Genomic DNA, 19,889 nt, shown 5'->3' with positions numbered 1-19,889 from the left:
CCAATCAGTAATATATTTGTGTTTGTCTTTAATACAATTCTGTTAGGGACTGTTTGTTTTTTATTTAAGGGGCTACCGGAGGAGTTTTGGGATCTTTAGTTAAAATAGACTTGACCCTCCATTCGCCAGCAATACATTTTCTATGACCCTCCAAAACGATTGGGAAAAGAGGCATGACCCTCCCCAACAATTTATTGATGCCTTCTGTACTGGTTTGCGCTTGGCAAAGATGTAGTCTACAGCTATTGCCACTGTTTGTTTTTTTTACAATCATGACATACATGACTTACCTCTGCTTTCTCATCTTACACATCACACTCCACCAAGATTGTTTTAATTTCAGTAGATTTACTCATATAAGTCAAAAATGAACTGCAGTTTTATTTGACAGTCAGTGTGTTCAATGAGTTTACAACACCTCAGCGGTTCTTCAGAGCTCATTAAAAACTGATAACGGAAAACGGTTCTTGAGTGACAGATGTGTACCTGTGTTTGGGAAATTAAATCTGGTCAGGATAAACAATATGTATGTAATTCTCTTGTGTTTTAAAGTCTGGATATTTTCGGCCTATAAAATAATTTTATTTCATCATATAGCTAGGCCTACTGCTGTAATCTGGTAGTCGTGGCATCATCATGGATGTATTAAGAGAACGGGCATCATGATACCGGCGCGGATCCCGCCATGGCAGCTGGCTTTAGGTAGGTAGGTCTGTGTTAGTTTTGTGAAACCGGTGTATGCAAACGCGGGGTGCTGTCCAGAGTGATCGAGAAAGACATGGTTCTGATGCTGTCCACCCAACGCGGATAATGGGTAGGCCTACATAGGGGCATGATACATGCCGGGAATTGAAGCGAGACCTGGATGCGGGAGAGTTAGGACACCCGGTTTGCGGGTTATTCCTTAGTTATCCCCCCTAGACTAAAAGACGTTGGGTGACCCTTCCCTCAACAAAGAATACAAAGACATGACTATCCACTATTTTCCTCCGGTGGTCCATTCCATAAATACCGAACGGTCCCTTATATTCCATGCTGCCTTGAATTTATTTTCCCCACGGGCCCTGAATGCATCGTGATACTTGCTGCGGTCCCTTTAACTCCAATCTCCCGCGTTCCAAGTTAAGCGGAAATAGAAAGCCTTCTTTTCTCTATTTAAGCGCGCCAACAAAAGACTGTCACAGGAGGTACCTGTTCTTCGTTCACTGGACACCACAGTGCCCGTTTGTCTCGCTCTACTGTCGTCCTGAAAAAAATGCCAGAGGAAACGTCCATTGCGTCGAGCTCTGGGAGGTAAGATTCGCTTGTAATTGTTCACGGTGTAACGTAACGTTACGCTGGAAAAAAAAAAAAAAAACACACACACACACACACAGCTAGCTTACCTTTAGCTAGATAACGCGGCTAACATTGACGACCTTGCATGGTTAGTGACACTACTGGTTGTATGACATCTAGGGGTTTCATACTTGCAGACAATGACTATGAAACTAAAGGGTTGTTTAGCTGTGGCTGCAAGCGCTACTAACAAACTATCAATCCACTCGGCTGGTAACATTATGCTAGTTGGCTACCACCATACGGTGCTAATAACAATAAAGCGCAACTAACATGTCCACACGCATCGTAAACCTTTTACGATGCCTTTTACGATGTACTAAAGAATCAGTTCCGGTAACGTAAGTTTGTATTGGCATTGACTGAAAGTTTAAACTCCGTTGCCTCTTGCAGTGTGGAGGAGAAGCCGTGCTCTTCAGCAGCAGCAGCTAACGTTACTGCAGACAGGTGAGTAACGTTATCCATGCAGAAAACTCCCCTGCATCTGTTAACATCTGAACATTCACTTTTATATATGTGTTTTATTTTTTTCCCCTGCAGCTCTGACGTCGCGGAGGAGGCAAAGAAGCTGATTGGCACAGGGAACAGGCATTTAGTGATGGGAGATGTTGTTTCTGCTGTCAGCGTCTTCCAGGACGCTTGCAGCATGCTGTGAGTGTGACGCTATGGTGAAGCGCTGTGACAGACTCAACACGGAAAGCAATATTCACTGTTAATACTATGTTAAACAAAGTTACATCACTGAATTTTGTATCAATCCGTATTAGTCGCTGCTGTTTTTCTGAGGATTTACCCCTTTAATTGGAAAGGGAAAATTTGTTTACAGCTTGTATTGAGTCTGAAATGCATAAATGCCGTTGTTTAAATTCCTCCGCTATTCTAGTAGTTTGCTTTTTGGTTTTAAAACTGTAGGCTATACCTGGATCACCACCTCTCCCAGCAAAACTTGCTCCACATAACAAGTTTGTCTTATCTGCCAGGGCTGCTAAGTACGGTGACACTGCAGAAGAGTGTGGTGAGGCCTTCTTCCTTTGTGGGAAGTCCCTGCTGGAGCTTGCCAGGTTGGTTAACTTCACCTTTTTTTAAACTTAAGTTAGACTGCATATTAGGTGATGTTACTATAAAGTTGATACAAGGAGATTAATGTTGCATCACTATGATCCTTGCTATTTGTATGATGTGAGCCCAGAATGCAGTGTTGTCCTTGCATTGACTGTAAAAAAGTGCTGACTGGACAACTGTTGAATAGTGTTCACATTTGGACTTCAACTTATTTTCTCTTTTTTTTGTTAGGATGGAGAACAGTGTCCTTGGTAATGCCCTGGAGGGAGTCCCAGAAGAATCTGAGGAAGAAGAGCAGCCTAACGGCTCAAATATTGAGGGTGCCAACAATCTTGATGGTCAGTATATCTGTCTTGAAGAGTTGCCAGATTAAGGAATTGGTTCAGAAGTAATTGTAGATTCTTAATGTAGTCTTTGTGTAATAATGGCAAGTTTTTAGTTCCCTACAAGGCACAATTAATGCTTCTAGTTTGGTAGGTCAAGTCAGTTTTGTGTATATTGCAAGTTTGTCCAGAGGGTTTTCAGGTGTATTTTCTTGCATGCATTTCCTTAAATCCCAGTTCTAGTAAAACATTGACTTTGCTTTTCAGCACATACTTAAGTTAAACATGTACAGTTGTTTGGTGCAGGTAAGAAGCCCAACAACAGACATTTCCTTATGTTCCTCTCAATGAGTTGTGAGCTTCCTGGCAAGTGTCTGTGGGAGGGGCCAGCTTTATGACATTTGTCATAGTTGAACTGGTCCTGGTGTTTTTACTATCTGATGTGAACTTCTGTTTTCAAATGCCACTCTGGCGCAGACGAAACTAGAGATGAGCTACGAAAGCAGGTGTATGATGCAATGGCTGAGAAGAAGACTGAGCCAGTTGACCTCAAGCTGGAGTCTGAGGATGGAAAGGGCAACACTGGGGTGGAAAATGATGTGGTCAAGTCCCCGGGAAAACGCCTGAATGGCTCAGAGGAACCCTCAAGTCTCCCTGTGAGTGGGAAAGAAAAGGGTTCAGACCAGAAGGCTAAAGTGAATGTAGTTGAGAGAAGCCCAGATTCTTGTGTAAATGGTGCGGAGGAAAGTCCTGGGTCTTCTGGAAAAGAAGCTGCGATGGAGAAGGTTAAGGAATTCAAAGAGCAGACTGGCGAGAAGACCGAAGGAAATGACGAGGAATCCAAGCTGGAGGCAGAACAGGACAATGAGGAACCAGAGGGTAGTAGGTCTTTGGATACAGAACACGGTTTGCGTGGAAGGGTGGCGCACAATCTTGGTGTTGATAAAACGGCCACATTACTGGGTGTAAAAGGTGAAGGGGGAAACTCACTGGAGCAAGTGTTAATTGCACTTTAGGGTAAACGTTTGTCAATTTAAACACTTAAGTTTCAGTCCCAACACAAATGATTATCTAGCTCTCTGTAATTAACCACCTGTTTCAACAGATGATGATGATGATGACGATGAAGACGATGAGGCTGGAGAGAGAAATGGGCAGGACAAGGTGAGTTCCCATACATGGAGGTCTCTTTGACGTGTGAATATTTAGGTTTTTGATGTGCGTTCCTCCCCTTTACAGGAAGAGGACGAAGTTGGCAATCTGCAGTTGGCGTGGGAGATGCTGGAGGTTGCTAAAGTCATCTACAAAAAGTAAGGGCAATGTGGCAAGATGAAGCCAAGGGCTCAAAATCAAGTTAATATGCATTTTAAGTCACTGGAGAGATTCATACACAATAAGTTGAATCAGGTCACTTAATACATTCTGACTTTTATGACGGACATGCTTGAGGATGTGAGACTGTGCACTAAAATTATTCTTATCACAGAAAGGAAGGCAAAGATGACCAGCTGATGGCAGCCCAGGCATATCTGAAACTCGGAGAAGTCAGTGCTGAATCAGGTAGGTTCCATTCAGCATATCTGGGATGGTCCCGTTCATCTGGTGGCCCACTTGCGCCCTCCTTTCAAAATCCATGTTCTGAATTAACACCTACTTCTGCCATGGCTTCTTGTGGAATATAAGTTTGGCCCCTCACAAAGATTTCTGTTCACCCCTCTAATAGTTAGTAATTTTGGGGCCTTAAATGTTTTTTTATTTTCTTTAAATGGTGTTAGTAGGATGTAGGGCCTGAAAATGATGCAGTTTGAAAACTCAACAGATCAGTGACTCATAAACATGTGTGTTGCTAATGTCGATCAGTTATCGTTTAACATATTTAAATGTTTCTTTCATTCCCCACTAGAGTGGCCATTGGTACCACTGCAGAACAAGCTAAATATGAAGCCATTGTCCAAAATCTTCCTCTCATGCTCCCCTCCCCAGGTAACTATCCCCAGGCGCTAGAAGACTTCCAGGAGTGTCTTGCCTTGCAGCTGAAGCACTTGCCTCCCCACAGTCGCCTGTTGGCTGAGACCCACTACCATGTCGCCACCACACTGTGCTACATGGATCAGTACAGCCAGGCCATCCAGCACTACACCAGCTCCATAAAAGTCATCGAGGCCCGTCTCGGTAAGACTGAGTTCTTTCTTTGGAGACCAGCTTTTTATAAAAAAGAGCTGTTGCACTTACCCCTTGTCTTAAAGTGCTCACATTATGCACTTTTCACTCACTCAAATACTGCGCACTTCTCAAAAGTTGTAACTCAAATTATGGCAGCTGAGGGTCCGCACTGATGCGGTTATCACATTTTTGTTATACTAATCAGTCATTGTCTGTGTATAGCCATGTTGCAGGAGGTGATAGCCGCAGCAGATGTGGCTGCAGAAGAGAAGAATGAGATGGAAGAGCTGAAGCAGCTTCTGCCTGACATCAGGGAAAAGGTTGAGGATGCCAAGGAAAGCCAGAGAACAGCCAGCACTGCCTCCCAGGCCATCCAGCAGACACTAGTGAGTACAGAGTGACAAGGTGTATACTGTGTTAGGGGGTGAAACCCATCCAGAGTTGGAGCTATTTTCTTTAAACGGTACTTTTTTGTACATCTTGGCTTGGTGTTTAAGTTTCCTGTGTAAAAATCCACGTGGAGGTTATTAGAATGCAGTATAGATGTACCAAAGCTATCAAAACTGCTTCAGCTCCTGGGTAACTGACTAACCTCTTGCAGGGCGGAGCCTCAACCTCATCAGCATTCCTATGTGAAAATGGCAGCCCTTCATCTTCAGCATTTGCAACAGTTAGCCAGGTAAGGACACTGCATTAGTGCATCTTGAAGCTTTTAAATGCCCAGCTTATTGTGTAACATGACTGAATGCCCTACAAAACATCTCTAAGCAAACAAACCAAACTCTGATTCAGATCCCGGTTAAATCGTCTGACGGTGCCTCGTCTTCCAAAGCCGTCTCGAACATCTCTCACCTCGTCAGGAAAAAGGTGAGGCCCACTTGTCTCCTGTCCAGTTTCCACCAACTATTGGTTTTTTCATCTTGACTGCTGCAATTTCACACCAGTGATGGCTCGGAAGCGAAAGTGTCTTTGCAGTCCCTTCTGCCCACTGAAACGCAACCATTTTAATTCAAGGATGGAAACCTTGACAGCGGACTCTATACTGGTGGTATATCCTCTGTAACTGGCCATGTACCGCTCACTTTATGCTGCAAGGTCCATGTGCTTGCCTGCTTTGGTTGTAGGGATGTCATGGCTTTTTTGCAAATGTCGCCCTATCTTGTGTTTGTCTGACTTGTGTTGGTTACCTTACTGTAGTTGTGGCATGTGTGTAGGTGTTTGAGTTTTTGATACTGCTTAATGCTGTGAATAAGGGTTGGGTTTTTTTAAATTTTTTTTTTTGGGGGTAATTTGTTTTGTGTGCATGATGTACTAAATGTGTGACCTTGACATCCACATTTGGTTTTAGCTACCCTCTTCTGAATGTAACCTCTTTTTTTAATTGTTTGCATTGAACGGTCATGCACAGGAGCGTTCAGTCTTCTCTTCCCCGCCCCCTCCCTGACCAGTTTTATGTTTCTACAGAGGAAACCAGAGGAGGAGAGCCCAGTAAAGGACACTGATGCTAAACAATCGAAACAGGAAGCCACAGTTAATGGCAGCGCAGACTCTAGTGCCAGCAATGGAGTCCAGGAGGGAAAATCACAGGAGGCGAGTGATAGGTTCATGTCTTATGAAGTAATAAGTTTCCAGGACAGCACTCACAAAATGTGCTTTAACGATGCTACCCTGCTTAGATGGAAGGATGGCCCAACATGCAGTAGTAACTACTTGCATATGGTTTTCTGGTGGTTCAAGTCCTTTCTTAATTTGGTTTCTAGTATTCAATTAATGTAGGTCATCTGAAAAAGCTGACATGTTGCGGTTTGCATTTATGGAGGGAAATGTACCCCAAAACTACAAATGCCTCCGAAAAAGTTTGGAGTCCTGTGCCATTTGATGCTTAACACATACAGGTTGTTAAAGATGATGAAACTGATGCGTGGGATACACTTTGTGTCTGGGACCTTTTTGGCTGGTCTGATCACAAGACAAAGGTGATCAGACCTTTTTTCTCCTCCACGTCACCAAAGTTATTAGGTGAAGTGGCTTATCTGTATAGTTGCAAAACGAAATACTGGTCAATCACAGAGCACATGTAACTATATGCAGCATTGGCTGTTACTGTGGTAAAATTCAAATGTCCTTTTTTCCTTACTTGGGAAAAACAAATCTTTGTGTAAATGCTGTCTTTTGGCAGTTTGTTGAAACCACTTTGAAGTGTTTTTAAAACTGCAGGTGGTGAATGCTCTTTACAAGACCAACCAGCAATCTGCAACTTTCTCTTGAGATGATGGGCAGGCTGAGTGCTAAATCCTTGTTTGACTAAGTGTTTTTGTTTTCTGTTTCCTGTAGTCTGCTAACCAGTCGGCTTCTGTGGAGTCTTCATCATGACCGTCCTCGTCTCTTTCCTGATCTTCGAAACCAGCACAGCATGCCTGTCCAGCCCCTTTTCACCTTAACACTTGTTCCTGTAAATAAGATCCATTTTCATAGATTTGTCTGTCCAGTTTTGTATACTTGTAGTAAAAGAATAAAAATTTAAAAAAAATGCAGATGTAAATTTTGTATCCATGAGCTCTTTGACTTTCTGGGAACTTGAAATGAAACTCATCGTGATGAGACAAACCTAGATGCTGACTGCAGTTCTTCCCATTTAGAAGAAATTAAATCGGCACGGAGTTTTGCGCACACACCGTGTTTTTGCTACTTATCGCATAAGACAAAATGGTCAGAATGGGGGTTTGCCTTAATTACTAAGTTTGGGCTGTTCGTTGAACAAGACATTTAGAAACACTAGGCTTTTGGAACTCAAGAATCCTGACATTTTAGACTTTTTTTTTTTTTTTAAACCAATTTGAGGCACTTAAGTCAAAATGTACAGTTTTAACAACATTGGAAATTGTTAAAATGATCCTCGTGCTGTTTTCCAACAATGCAGCTACAGTCATAAGACCTGTATGCAAGGGCATAACTTTGGGCCCAACAATTGGGAGGGTTAAGAGCTCCTTTTCACATCAAACACATTTTCTGCATCAATTTATGGTGCAAAGGTCTTATAGTTTGAGTGGTTGTACACCCCCTGTAAATTACACCTATGCCCGTATGGCATAACTAAGCTTCTACTGTTGACCTCTGCATATTTCAACTGCAACAAGGAAAGTAATTGTATTTAGAAGATGAGGGGAGTAAGGAGCCTGCATTTGAACTTCCACAACAGTTCATATGTTGCATCCTGATTGTAGAGATGTTTTCTGCTTAACATTTTTGTCCTCTTCAACTCTGACTGGCATCTGTGGGTGGAGGGTCTTGGTCAGTGAGAGACAAAAGAGGAGAGTTCATTCAGTTCTGCGGAACTGAAACTGGCAGAGCTGCATTTCCGTGGACTCTGGCAGGATGTGCGGACACCTGTATTGAGATAAGGTATACCAACAGCACCACATTCAAGCATGTATAAAGTCCACACAAATGGATTACGGTTTGAACAGGAAATATTATTTGTTTATAGCTGATAACAAAACCACTGCAATAGTTACACTCAAATTAGATTTTTGATTAAGGCCATGTTTAACATCCTACCACAGCTGGGTATTTATAGTGACTGGTGCTGGTCGGGTCAGGCTTTGCCAGAGTCTGAACATCTCCATCTCGTCCGTTGACCAACCGTACACACAGCTCCAAGTGGCCCACCTTAGGTTTACAGAAACATGCAGTCAGGTGAGTAATTTACTGCCTTGCTTCACTCTATCAAAATGGTGCATCAGCCTGAAACCCCCATTTAAGCTTCTGCCTGAGTAGAACATCTGATTTATGTAGCAAGTACTGCCTACAGATGTTATCCCAAAATAACTCTTTGTCTTTATACCTGGTGTACTGAGTTGAGCTGGGCAAGGCATAAGGAGGGTCTGATAGGCAGACTGCGCACTGGTACCCTCCAGTGGCCACTACGGAGCTGTTGGTGAAGAGAAAATATTAAGCACGTTATATTGACTACAAACCAGAGGATCCGCTCATGTGGCAATGAGACTTGTAACTAGAATTGTGATTTTAGATTGCATGATAATCTCTGATAGATTAATGATAAGCTGCCAGATGGTGCATTCAGTTCACAAATTACCTCTGTAGGCACAGAAGACATTTTATTTTGAAATGTAAAGTTACTTAGTCTCACAGCCTTCATACACCACTGTTTTTTAATTAATAAACAATATATCAACTGAACTGCATCGTCCTAAAAATTGGAGGCCAGGCCTGACTCTCTGTCATCTCCCTTTTTACTGTATAACTGTACACTTTTCTACCTGGTTGTATTGGTCAAAGAGTTCCATTCGTGTCCAGCCGCAGGATGCCAGTTTGAAGACCTCCTGGCCGTCAACATCCAGATATCTTGCTGCCTGCACCTCCACCACTAGAGAGAGGGAGGTTGATGGCTGGATCCTACAGAGGGAAAGGTTCATGTACATTTTTAGATATATTTTTTTGTGATAATGAGGGTGGCCTGATTCCCTCTTCTCCGGAAATGAAACGTCACTTCTTCATTCAGTTTAATTCAATTGTATCTATAGTGTCAAATCACAGAAGTAGATATAATAGAAGTTATCTCAGGACACTACAGATAAAGTGGCTCTAGACCTCCCCACTATAATTTACAGATACCCAACTATTCCCCCGCAAGAGCAAGCACTTGAATGCTTCTACCACTTGAAATAATAGTGTACTGATTTAATTCTATGAGCCAGGTTGTCTCTATGCTTGAGCTTAAGCCACAGGAGGCATGCATGGGAGTTTGGGTAGTGTTTTGTCATTTTTGGTTACCAGCATGGGAAAGCTATAATGAAGAAAACTTATTATTTATTTTATTTTTTTTACCTTTTCCATATAATTTACCAATTCCAGTTGTCTTTTCCTCAGACATTTTGAGTCACATCTCTGCTGTATATAATAATAAACAGCTCTTCTTCTCTAGGCGTTGCTCCTACCTAGGTACAGGCTGTCTGGCCGACAGGAGGGCGTAGTTTCCAGGGGTGTGGTCATAAGGCAGGGACGGTCCCGGCAGGCATTGGACTGGGGGCAGCGGAGTTGGTGATCCCACCTCCTCCCCCTCTGAGTAGAGAGCTGCCACCAGGCGCAGTGCCCTCTGGGAGACATCAACTCCCAGCACCAGATCGTAAAAAACCACGAAACCAGCTCTGCAACACCAGAGGACTCAATTTAATTAACGAAAAGTTAAGTGGGATAAAACATTGACAGATCAGTAGATGATTTAATGTGATTTAAACACACTTTATTATTACTTAAATGTGACTATGGGCTATTTGAGAGGATTTGAATATACAAGTAACTGCATGATGAGAGCTCAGTGTGTATAGATAAGTTCAAATTTGATATTGAATATAACTGACGCAGGGTCGTAGGGGGCTGGACCCAATGAGTCCTGGAACATGCATCTTCCCAGTGGAGAGGAGAAGGATCTGGCCTGGAGCTGAGGGACACAGAGGTATAGCATCTGAATCTATGTCACAGACAACACTGTCAAATTACTTGGAGCTAAAAAAAAAAAAACAGAGTTGTCCTTGTGTTCTGTGTTATTTTGGAGTCATGTAATTGTTTTTGACTGCTACTGTGTTGATGTACCAGTGAAAGAGGTGCATGAATGCGAGTCTTGGGTTGGAGGGGAGGTGGAGAAGGCTGTCTCCTGGGCCTGGGAGCTTCTTTGCTTCTCTCCATCTCTGCCTGTGAACTGGCTAACTGCAGAAGGTTCTCCTTCTGAATCTGCTCAAGCTCAGTCCTCACTGCTGCTGGAGAGCATACAAACACAACAAGACACCCACCCTCATTTTGTTTTCGGTACACAGTGTCCGCAGCTCAGTATATTGCACAATACGTAATAATCACAAAATTCCTAGACAAAATAAATTCATGTATCACAATGCACGGTGTAAGAATAAATGATTAAAAGGCTGTAGGTAAGGTGTAGGAGGATTCTGTGCTTCTTTTCTAATTCCTTAAATGAACCTGTAGACCTAAAATGTCGGGGGGGATTGATTTTAACTATTTTTTTTGTTAACACAGCATGGTGTTTGGACTGTAGTTCATTTGAGCTCATTACATACAGCTAACAGCCGCTTTTCACGGTAAATAAAAAAAGAGCTTTTATTTGTGGGAACTTTCCAACCGTCATAGTTATGGTGTCGCTCTCTGACCAGCTGGATCCTGAGGATCTCCTCCTCCAGTCTCTGGTTCTCCTGCTCCACAGCCAGCAGCTCCCAGCTCACACCCCGCTGACGAGGCTTCACCCCTGGAGACGAGGACAACCGTGATGTGGCTCAGAGTCAAAAGGTAATTTACCTTCAGTTGTATGCCATTAGTCTGGAGTGTGTAGGCCTACCAAGAATTAGAATAATCTTTGCTGCCGCTATACAGTACTCCAATTTGGGGTGTGTGTTTTGCATTCAGCGTGCTAAAACTGATCACGTTAAAACCAATGTTGGACCCGAATTTAATAACCTTGGACTTTGTGGAGGAAATTAGTTTTCTCCACTGTGCACAGCTGTGTTGACAGTTATTCAGTTCTTCACTCTTACTCTTCTTTTTGGCCTTGCCGGCTGTCGCTGGTTGGTTTTTCTCCAGACTTTGGGCTTCTGCCTGCAGCTCAATCATTTGTGCCACAATGGCTGGATCTGACCCACCTGACTGCATGTATGCCTGCCACAGGGCTCTGCAACAAAGAGATGTGATTTACCCTTGTATAACTAGGCAGCTCAATTGAAAAATAATATTCATATTCACATGTAAATAAACTGAATTTGGCAAACCAGACAAATGGGAAAAACTTTTTTCCCCTTCCAATAGTGTTTTTAAATAAATGCCTCTTGAAGGATGTATGTACATACTTTATCTGGGTAGAGAGAGGGCCATCCGCGGAAGAAATGAGCTCGTAGCTGTCATGATTATTCTTGCGTGGGTCTGGCTGATCGGCGGGTACAGAGACCTCTTGCACACTAAAAAGAAAACAAAAACACAGTATATCATCTAAATTAGATCATATTGTGGCATTTGTGGAACGTTTCCTAGCAATAATCCACCAAACAATAGGAAATGTAATTTATTCTACCACAAATGTTGCAATGAGGAGCTACCCAGGCTTAATGAAATGCATAATTGATGCTCTGAATCTGAGTCATCCTGTAGCTAGAAGAAAAAAACAAACATATTTCACTAAATATTCATCTTAGAGGCAAAGCACCACAGGAGCAGTCATTTATTTTTGAATTCTATATCTGACATATACATATATGGAAAAAAAAAACTCTTTGTTGTATTCATGGCTAACTATACTAACATCAGTACACACATATACATGTACATATACATTACTGTGATGCACGGAGATGTTCAGCGAGTTGTTGCAGCGTGTCCTCGTTTCTTTCCTCCTGCTCTCTGAGCTCCATCAACAGACTCTCCAGGTGAGTTGTGTTGCTCTGCTCAGACAGGACACTCACCTGATGGGCCAGCTCTGACACACACACACACACACACACACACACACACACACACACACACACACACACACACACACACACACACACACACACACACACACACAGTCTTAGAGCAATCTTTGACATCAACATTGAGCGTGAAGCTTACACAAAGGCTGAAGAGGATATTTGGCTTTCAAGGTCTCAAGTGGTTAATTGTATCTGTCTCTCACCGTCTCTCTGCTGCTCCAGCTGCTGGTTGTGAGCATGTATCAGGGCTAGCTGGCGCTCGTGGAGCATCGCCATTTCCCTCATCTCCTTCAGTCTTTCACTGTGACCCAGCTGACGCCCACTTGACTAAACAACCATGTTTATAAATGAATGGATTCACGCACAGCATTGGTTCTTAAACATGTTACACCCTGGAGCAAAAAAATTGAATTTTTGTACTCTTGTCTTGTGGCCGTCTTCACAGAATGACCTGTAACTCATTCTGACACCACTGGCTGAGGACTATTACAAAGAGATTTAACAATATAGAAAAAATGTGCATACTTAAAACACCATCCTTTAAAGTGCTGACAAGGTACTGTAAAATGAAAGGCTAGATGAGTAAGCGGTGAAAAGAAAAGACAGCATAAGAAAAAAAGACAGACAAAAGAAACATAGTACCCACCTCAGTGTCTGAGGTCCCTTTTGACCATTTTGGCAGATTTTCTTCAATGGACATCCTCAACTTGTGAAACTGAAAGTCAGAAAAGAGAAATTGTTTTGTATTCCACATTAATATTTACGCTTAAAATGTATCTTTGATAATCATTTGTTTATGATACTCATAGACTGTATGTCTATATAATACCCTACTTACTTACCACCTTTTTGAAGTTGTTCTTCCAAAGTGTCTTGACTGACACAATGATAGGCAAACATGAATTTGTAATCAAAGGCCATGAAAGCACCTGCAGTGCTCGGTAAAGTGACTTTAATCAAAATCAACATGTATACTACAAAATGTTGCCCTGACACTTTCATCCCTGTTGGGTTCTTATGAATCTTAGGTAAAACAATTATGGCCTGCTGGGTTTTGTCATGGTGTTTTTTTTAGATGTTTATATTGCTCAAATGCAGTAGACATAAGAAGGCTGGTTGGCTGGTGAAGAGGTTCAGTTTTACCTCATGTGTGAGATCTTGCAGAGCAGCACTCTCTGTCTGACTGGTTGCTGGTTTGTCCTCTGCTCTCGCTGGTGCTGGTTTGGCATCGACATTTGTCCGCCTGGTGATGTTCCTCCGTTGACCTCTCAGCTGCACACACAAAGACACATACAGCGTTTTCCCACGGGATCCGTTTCTTCATTGCTCCTTAAATCAGTTTATCAATTACACCTGTACATCCATGCAGTCCAATACACCAGCATCAAATATTACGCAAAAAACTGTCTGAAATAATTTGTAGTGCAAACAGTGTACACACAAACTGTGTAGTTTATTTATGTCTTTAGTTAGCTCTATTATCTATATATTTTGACCTATCAACATGGCAAGGAGACCCTACTACAACAACAACTCTCAACGTTATGGGAAGTTCTGGACTTCATGTTATAAAGCCTTTAACAAATATAAATAATAAAGTTCCATGTGCATCTCCTGCAAGAAACATGAGATCTTTCAATATATGTAGCAATTTCTTTTATCAGTCCATCTTTATTTATATTGCCCCTTTCAAACATGACAAAATGCAATTCAAAGTGCTGAACAGTGACTGAAAAACATCAGACAAGAAAAAAGAATAATAAGAGAAAAATATATATAAATTGATAAGAGATAAATAAATGGATTTAGAGACCAATGCACACTAAGATGAATAGGAATGAATAAAATATATTTAAAAAACAATTAAATATTTAAAATAATATCAATCAGATCTCATTTTAGGAACACCCAGTCTTATTTCTCAGATCTATAACCTACTGCTTACTACGGCAAGATCCCCCCTTGTTAAGATCAAGGAAGACTGGGAAAAAGATCTAAATAATACGATCTCTGAAGAAGTCTGGCAGCAAGCTATTAAGAGAGTGAATGACAACATGTCTTGTGCTAGGCTTGGGCTCATACAATTCAAAGTGTTCCACCGTATCTATTACACAAATGCCAAACTTTCTAAATTCTATCCGACCATCACAGATGCTTGCAACAGGTGCCACAGATCTCCAGCAAATATGACACACATGTTCTGGTCTTGCCATCGCTTGCAAGCATACTGGAATACCATTTTTAAAAGTATTTCTACCTCATTAAACTTAAACTTGGCACCGTGCGTTGAAGTAGCTCTTTTTGGAGTTATGCCTGATCATCAGTTAGTTGGGAAAAGAGTAAAAAACATTGTTGTCTTTGCGTCGCTTCTTGCAAGAAGAAGAATACTATTATTAATACCACTCCCACCCACAGTTGTTCTATGGATCAAAGATCTCATGCTATTCCTCAGCCTTGAGACGGTTAAATTGGACATGAGGGGTTTGCCTGATAAATTTGAAGATTTCTGGGGCCCCATAATACATTATCTGGAACATTTAAAATCTCTACCTCTTACTTAGATCACCTGGACTCATACATTTTGTACTTATTACCTTCTCCTAATCTTTTTTTCTTCTTCTTTTGTAAACTGTAATTCCTTAGCATGGTATAACTAAGGTTTTAAACATGTTGTAGTTCTATAATAATATGGACACTGGGTCAAATAATAATGTGGAAACGGTTGATACATTGTAAACACTATGTGTGGACCTCTTAACTCTGCTTGACGGATTAGTAATTTTAATGTTTATTCATTTCTTACTTGTTTTAGGACCTACATTTGGGGCAGGGTGGGGAAGTGGGAATAATTTGGTTAAAATGTAAAATATTTTCAGTTTGTGTTTGTACCTTGTTGTAATCCTTTGAATCATAAATAAAGAGATGAAAAAAATGTTATATCAATCATAATATAAAACTGTATTAATTGTTATAAAATAATTAAGACAATAACTGTCATTATATATATATATATATCTAAACATATAAAACACTGAAATCATTGAAGTTATAACACGTTAAAACAAATATAAACACTTAAAATAATAAAAGATAGTAAAATTGTAATAAAATTATAATTATAAGACACTATGTGAAAGCCTGACTGAAAAAGTAGGTTTTTATTCTCCGTTTAAAGGTTTTTATATTTCCAGCTCCTCTCAGATCCTCAGGCAGGCTGTTCCATAGTAGGCTGGTGCATAGTAGCTGAAAGCAGCATCACCATAAGTTTTAGTTCTACTTTGTGGAACAACTAAAAGAGAAGAGTTGGAGGATCTGAGGGGTCTTCCTGGTTCATCAAATAAAAGCATTTGTGAGATGTAGTCTGGTTCTAGGCCGTATAGTGCCTTACAAACAATAATTTTTAAAATCAATACGAAAACTATCAGGTAACCAGTGTAAAGATTTTTAGCTAAATTAACCCCTCCACTTTAATCACATACATTGTCTCCTTATTTTCAGTCTTTTACCTAATCCACCTGCTCAGACGCTGCTCTCCTTCAGTATCATTTACTCACCTGGATGAGATCAGAGATTCTTGTCTGTTTAGGGTCCACACATCCAGGTATGTCTCCTAGGAGATGTTCAGAGCTGTGTCTTTGCACCCGAAGGTGTCTTACCTCGCTCCCGATGCAGAACAGTGCTTTGTGTTTCTCAAGCAGCCCAGCGGAGCGAAACACCATGTTACATTCTCCGCAGATCAATTCCCTGTCCATCTGGTTTCAGAGCTGGTGTTTATCATGTAGGGGGGGGGGGGGGAGGTTTGCAGGAAGCTTAAATAAAGTCTGGTTTAAATATTAAACAAATAGCCTAACCTTAAACTGAAATACTGTAGAAATAATACACAAAACTATATTAGGTCCCCCAAAAAATATTGTTGCAAAGAGTATTATCCAAATAAATACACAAACTACCTCTTAGTATTCGAAATGAAATCGAAGGGTCGGTTCTGCTTAAAGGCTGTCAAACATGTTTGGTTTATTCCTTAACTACCGAGGCTTGTATGTTTGTTGGTAACTGTCACCATGCCACCATAAGTTCTTCTAAACATACCACCAATTGCCCCTGCCTATTTTTATAAGTTATCTCATTTTATATTGTATATGGATGTGTCAAAAGTGATGTCTTTCCAACCCAAATGAAGCCTATTTTAACAGGGAAACTGGGGATCCTGTCTGAAGCAAACATAAAAAAAGCTCTCAGATTCTGCACTTTCTATCTCTCTAACCACATTAAGCTAACACAGCCCATATGTTTTCTTCTACTAGTTGAATATTCATAACATGCCTTTTTTTTTTTTAATTCTCAGACTGCCTGATATTTTCTTCTCACCCTCGAGTGAGCACTCTGTGAGACTGACTGCAGCTGTGTAGAGGAAGTCATGGCTCCAAAGCAACAACGGTAAAAGGACATGACCTCAGTGAGTATATTCATGCTCACAGTCACAACTCTGTGCAAGAAACAATAAACTGAAGAAAAAAAAAAGACAGCAATACTTGAATGACAAAACTCACCAGAGTCACCATGTAATCCACATTCTGTAGTATGCTGCGTTCACATATCACGACCGTGTAATGCATAGTCTGGCTGTACAGGTTTTTAGAACAGGACTCTACAAGGACAGTTCTTAGCAGGTCAGTTCCTTTGAGAGGATTTTCTCACATCCAACTGCTTCATAGAGACTCTTAATAGATGTGTTCCAATCTCAAAGGCAAACCGGTGTCTCCCTCAAGTCACTCCCATCACAAAAGTATGACGCAATCAGCTCATCTACATTGCAACATGTAAATGTGACACTCCCGATTTCTGATTTCAGCAGTAAACAAACTGAAGCGTTATTTAACAGAGTGGGTCTGTTTTCTACTTCAGGCAAATTCAACTTAATTGTAGTCATGTACTTCTGCTCATATTAAGTCAGCTTGTGTTGAAAAGAACACTCCCAAATATCAATAATATATTTTCAGTTGAACTCCATATACACACTTCATACACACTACTGTTTCACCGAATACATCAATAAAAATGTGAAAAAAGGTGCCCCCTGCTGACAGCAGCTTTTACTGTTACACTGAAGGTTGTGGCAACTTCAGTACTGCAGTAACAACAGATTTATCCCAGAATTATCTACTGATCAAACTCTAAAGATGTACTTGATATGTAAACATTTTAATGTAATTATTGAGTCAGGATAGAGCCGATCTGACAAGTAAAAGTGCAGGAGGCAGGCACTCTAACCTGTGCCAACCAATCCATTTGTCTGCACAAGAGCTTGGCAGAATTGTGGGTAAGGTTTAGAAGGGAAGTCATGTATTTAGACATATTTGTTTTTTTTACTGTATCGTACATAGTGAGCCTATGTCTGGGAAGCAGAGATGTGGATGTTGGTGCAGGAATAGCTTGAGAAGTTTGTATGGACATTTTGTGCAGCTGCAAACGCTTAACAATCTTTTACTGCTGTAAAGTCTATTTCATACAAAAAAGGATTTTGGTTGGACTATTTCTTTAAACCGTAGACTAAGAGAAGTATTCAATTTCTCAGATTTTGAGCTATAAACTCTTCCATTCAGGATGGATTTTGTGCACCACAATTAAAGATTAAATGGAGAGTTGTTTCCCTTTTTATTTTTTAAATACACTAATTTGTTCACTTAGTCTTAATCACCCCCTTCATACCAAGGCTACCCCTAATAACTAACTCTCAGTTCTGCATGTAACTGCTTATATCAGGCTGCTCTGAAGCAACAACAGCCTCTATAATACTGTTGCTGCTGAGAGCTGAAATATTCAACATCCATCCACACCTCTGACAGAGCGAGAGAGAGCGAGTTGAGGACTTGAACTCCTTTATCTCTCCCACATCTCTCCTCCTGCTCTGCAACACACACTCACACATGCCGGTTTGTTGCTAAGCAACTGTAAAATAAAGCGGTAGCCTCTGAAGTCCGAGAGAGAGAGGAGAGAGAAAGAGTTCACAAGTACCGCAATCCACTACTGTTTGTTTGGCTCTGTACATGATCCCACCACAGCTCTCAGTATACCATCTGTGAATCTGCGAGGACTTCTGGTTGTCCGTCAGTCGACCAATCAGCGCTGGCTGGGAGGGGGGGAAGGGGGGAGGCGGACCCAGCGGTTCCCTAGGTTACCTGTGTGATTGACGTTCAGCCTCCTGCAGCGGAGCGCGCGGCGGTGTATCACTGATGCTCCTGCTTCCCCCCGGAGACTGTGGAGAAATCTGGAGGAGACGGAGAGAAAACACAAGAGCAAGAGGCATGCTAATTATTTAAAGTCCTTGGCTGTCTTCCTCCTGCTCTCTTTACTGGAGAGATGAAAGCCGGAGCACTGGAAGAAGCCGGCTGAAGGGAGAGGAAAGGATTCCTGAAGAAGGGGGATTTGTTGGTAAGAGAAGCCCCCCACCACTTTTCTCTGTTTGTCTTGGCTTCACCAGTCACCTGTCCTTGCCAGAACTGTGAATTATGGGTTAGCAGGTAAACAGGTTTTTATTTGGGCTCAATGTTTTTTTATATATATATATATATATATATATATATATATATATATATATATATATATATGTGTGTGTGTGTGTGTGGGTGAGATGGAGAGAGACAGATTTTCTGCATGCTGCGTGGCTGTAGAGGAGGTTTGGTTTTACTGTATATCACATTGGATGGCTGTACTGACAGTATGCAAAGGCTTTAGCTGAGTCAAGAGCTTCTGGTCTGAATGGGAATATAGGAGCCAGAGTGATTAAAATGACACCGTACATATGAGCTGTCAGTCATTTCGGGGCTACAGTTACAGCTGAGGCCAGGATTTCTAGGCTTGCCTACTGTATCTGCATAGGAGGAGGAGTATTAATTACATAACACTCCATCTATACTTCTGTATCTGAGCTGTGTGCAGTATCATGCTGTCCCACTAGTCCAGAAAAGCTTCACTGCTACAGTCATTTGGAGGAGTGTGGCTGTCTGTTTGCTACTGTAACCTAGAAAGATGTAGGTTACAGTAAAGATGTACATGTAGATGTATGTTTCTAGTGGGATAGTCTATAGAAATCAATCTGCATGTATATACGGTAGGCTATATACGTGCCTGAGTTGGAGGATTTGTTTTATCGGTGTGAACAGATTTGTGATGTAACAAGTGGGCAGGTGAAAAACTCTTCTGACCCCCCCTGATGTCTGTGTTACAATTTGGAAGGATCATAAAGAGAGACAATGAGACAGCACTCATGCATTGGGTTCAATTCGCTGTAAGGGAAATGACATTTGTGCCAGCACTCTGTGCCACCAGGATTCCATAAAACCTCCATTAGTCACCTCGGGTCAGGCGACAGCCGGCTCCTTCGTGCCCTCAGGACTCAGCTGTGCACAAGCAGGGGACTTGGCTTTCCGCTTGGCTGCTCTCTTGCCGAGAGTCTTTTGCCCGACTACCTGAGGAGGTGTGAAAAGTTTCATCTGCAGCAAGTCTTTTTTTG

The 19,889-nt window shown here is 41.5% G+C and overlaps 2 protein-coding genes across 4 annotated transcripts; one reads left to right on the top strand and one right to left on the bottom strand.

The window, feature by feature from the left end:
• The first annotated feature begins 1,112 nt into the window (after positions 1 to 1,112).
• Positions 1,113 to 7,416, top strand: nasp (nuclear autoantigenic sperm protein (histone-binding)). 2 transcript variants are annotated; one of them, XM_078258461.1, is made up of 15 exons: positions 1,113 to 1,293; positions 1,732 to 1,785; positions 1,879 to 1,989; positions 2,319 to 2,399; positions 2,632 to 2,738; positions 3,201 to 3,602; positions 3,829 to 3,887; positions 3,963 to 4,033; positions 4,210 to 4,283; positions 4,707 to 4,895; positions 5,109 to 5,272; positions 5,488 to 5,565; positions 5,679 to 5,753; positions 6,351 to 6,476; positions 7,221 to 7,416. In XM_078258461.1, the coding sequence occupies exons 1-15, from the start codon at positions 1,256 to 1,258 to the stop codon at positions 7,257 to 7,259; spliced, it is 1,668 nt and encodes a 555-aa protein (XP_078114587.1). In that variant the 5' UTR covers positions 1,113 to 1,255; the 3' UTR covers positions 7,260 to 7,416. The 2 variants fall into 2 exon arrangements, with proteins under 2 accessions (XP_078114587.1, XP_078114586.1); XM_078258460.1 differs by lacking the exon at positions 3,201 to 3,602 and having other exon boundaries at positions 1,117 to 1,293.
• Positions 7,417 to 7,715: 299 nt separating this feature from the next.
• Positions 7,716 to 17,109, bottom strand: ccdc17 (coiled-coil domain containing 17). Of its 2 annotated transcripts, none has more exons than XM_078258117.1 (16): positions 16,927 to 17,109; positions 15,931 to 16,140; positions 13,520 to 13,648; positions 13,023 to 13,091; positions 12,580 to 12,703; positions 12,243 to 12,381; positions 11,759 to 11,866; positions 11,450 to 11,583; positions 11,041 to 11,163; positions 10,500 to 10,663; positions 10,268 to 10,347; positions 9,845 to 10,054; positions 9,167 to 9,302; positions 8,731 to 8,817; positions 8,445 to 8,555; positions 7,716 to 8,273 (listed from the first exon to the last, which is right to left on the bottom strand). In XM_078258117.1, exons 2-16 carry the CDS (start codon positions 16,126 to 16,128, stop codon positions 8,208 to 8,210), a joined length of 1,878 nt encoding a protein of 625 aa, XP_078114243.1. In that variant the 5' UTR covers positions 16,129 to 16,140; positions 16,927 to 17,109; the 3' UTR covers positions 7,716 to 8,207. The 2 variants fall into 2 exon arrangements, with proteins under 2 accessions (XP_078114243.1, XP_078114244.1); XM_078258118.1 differs by having other exon boundaries at positions 10,500 to 10,660.
• Between the last annotated feature and the right edge of the window lie 2,780 nt (positions 17,110 to 19,889).

This window comes from Sander vitreus, chromosome 9 (genome assembly GCF_031162955.1).
Source record: "Sander vitreus isolate 19-12246 chromosome 9, sanVit1, whole genome shotgun sequence".
Taxonomy (NCBI): domain Eukaryota; kingdom Metazoa; phylum Chordata; class Actinopteri; order Perciformes; family Percidae; genus Sander; species Sander vitreus.
This window is presented reverse-complemented; position numbering and strand designations above follow the sequence as displayed.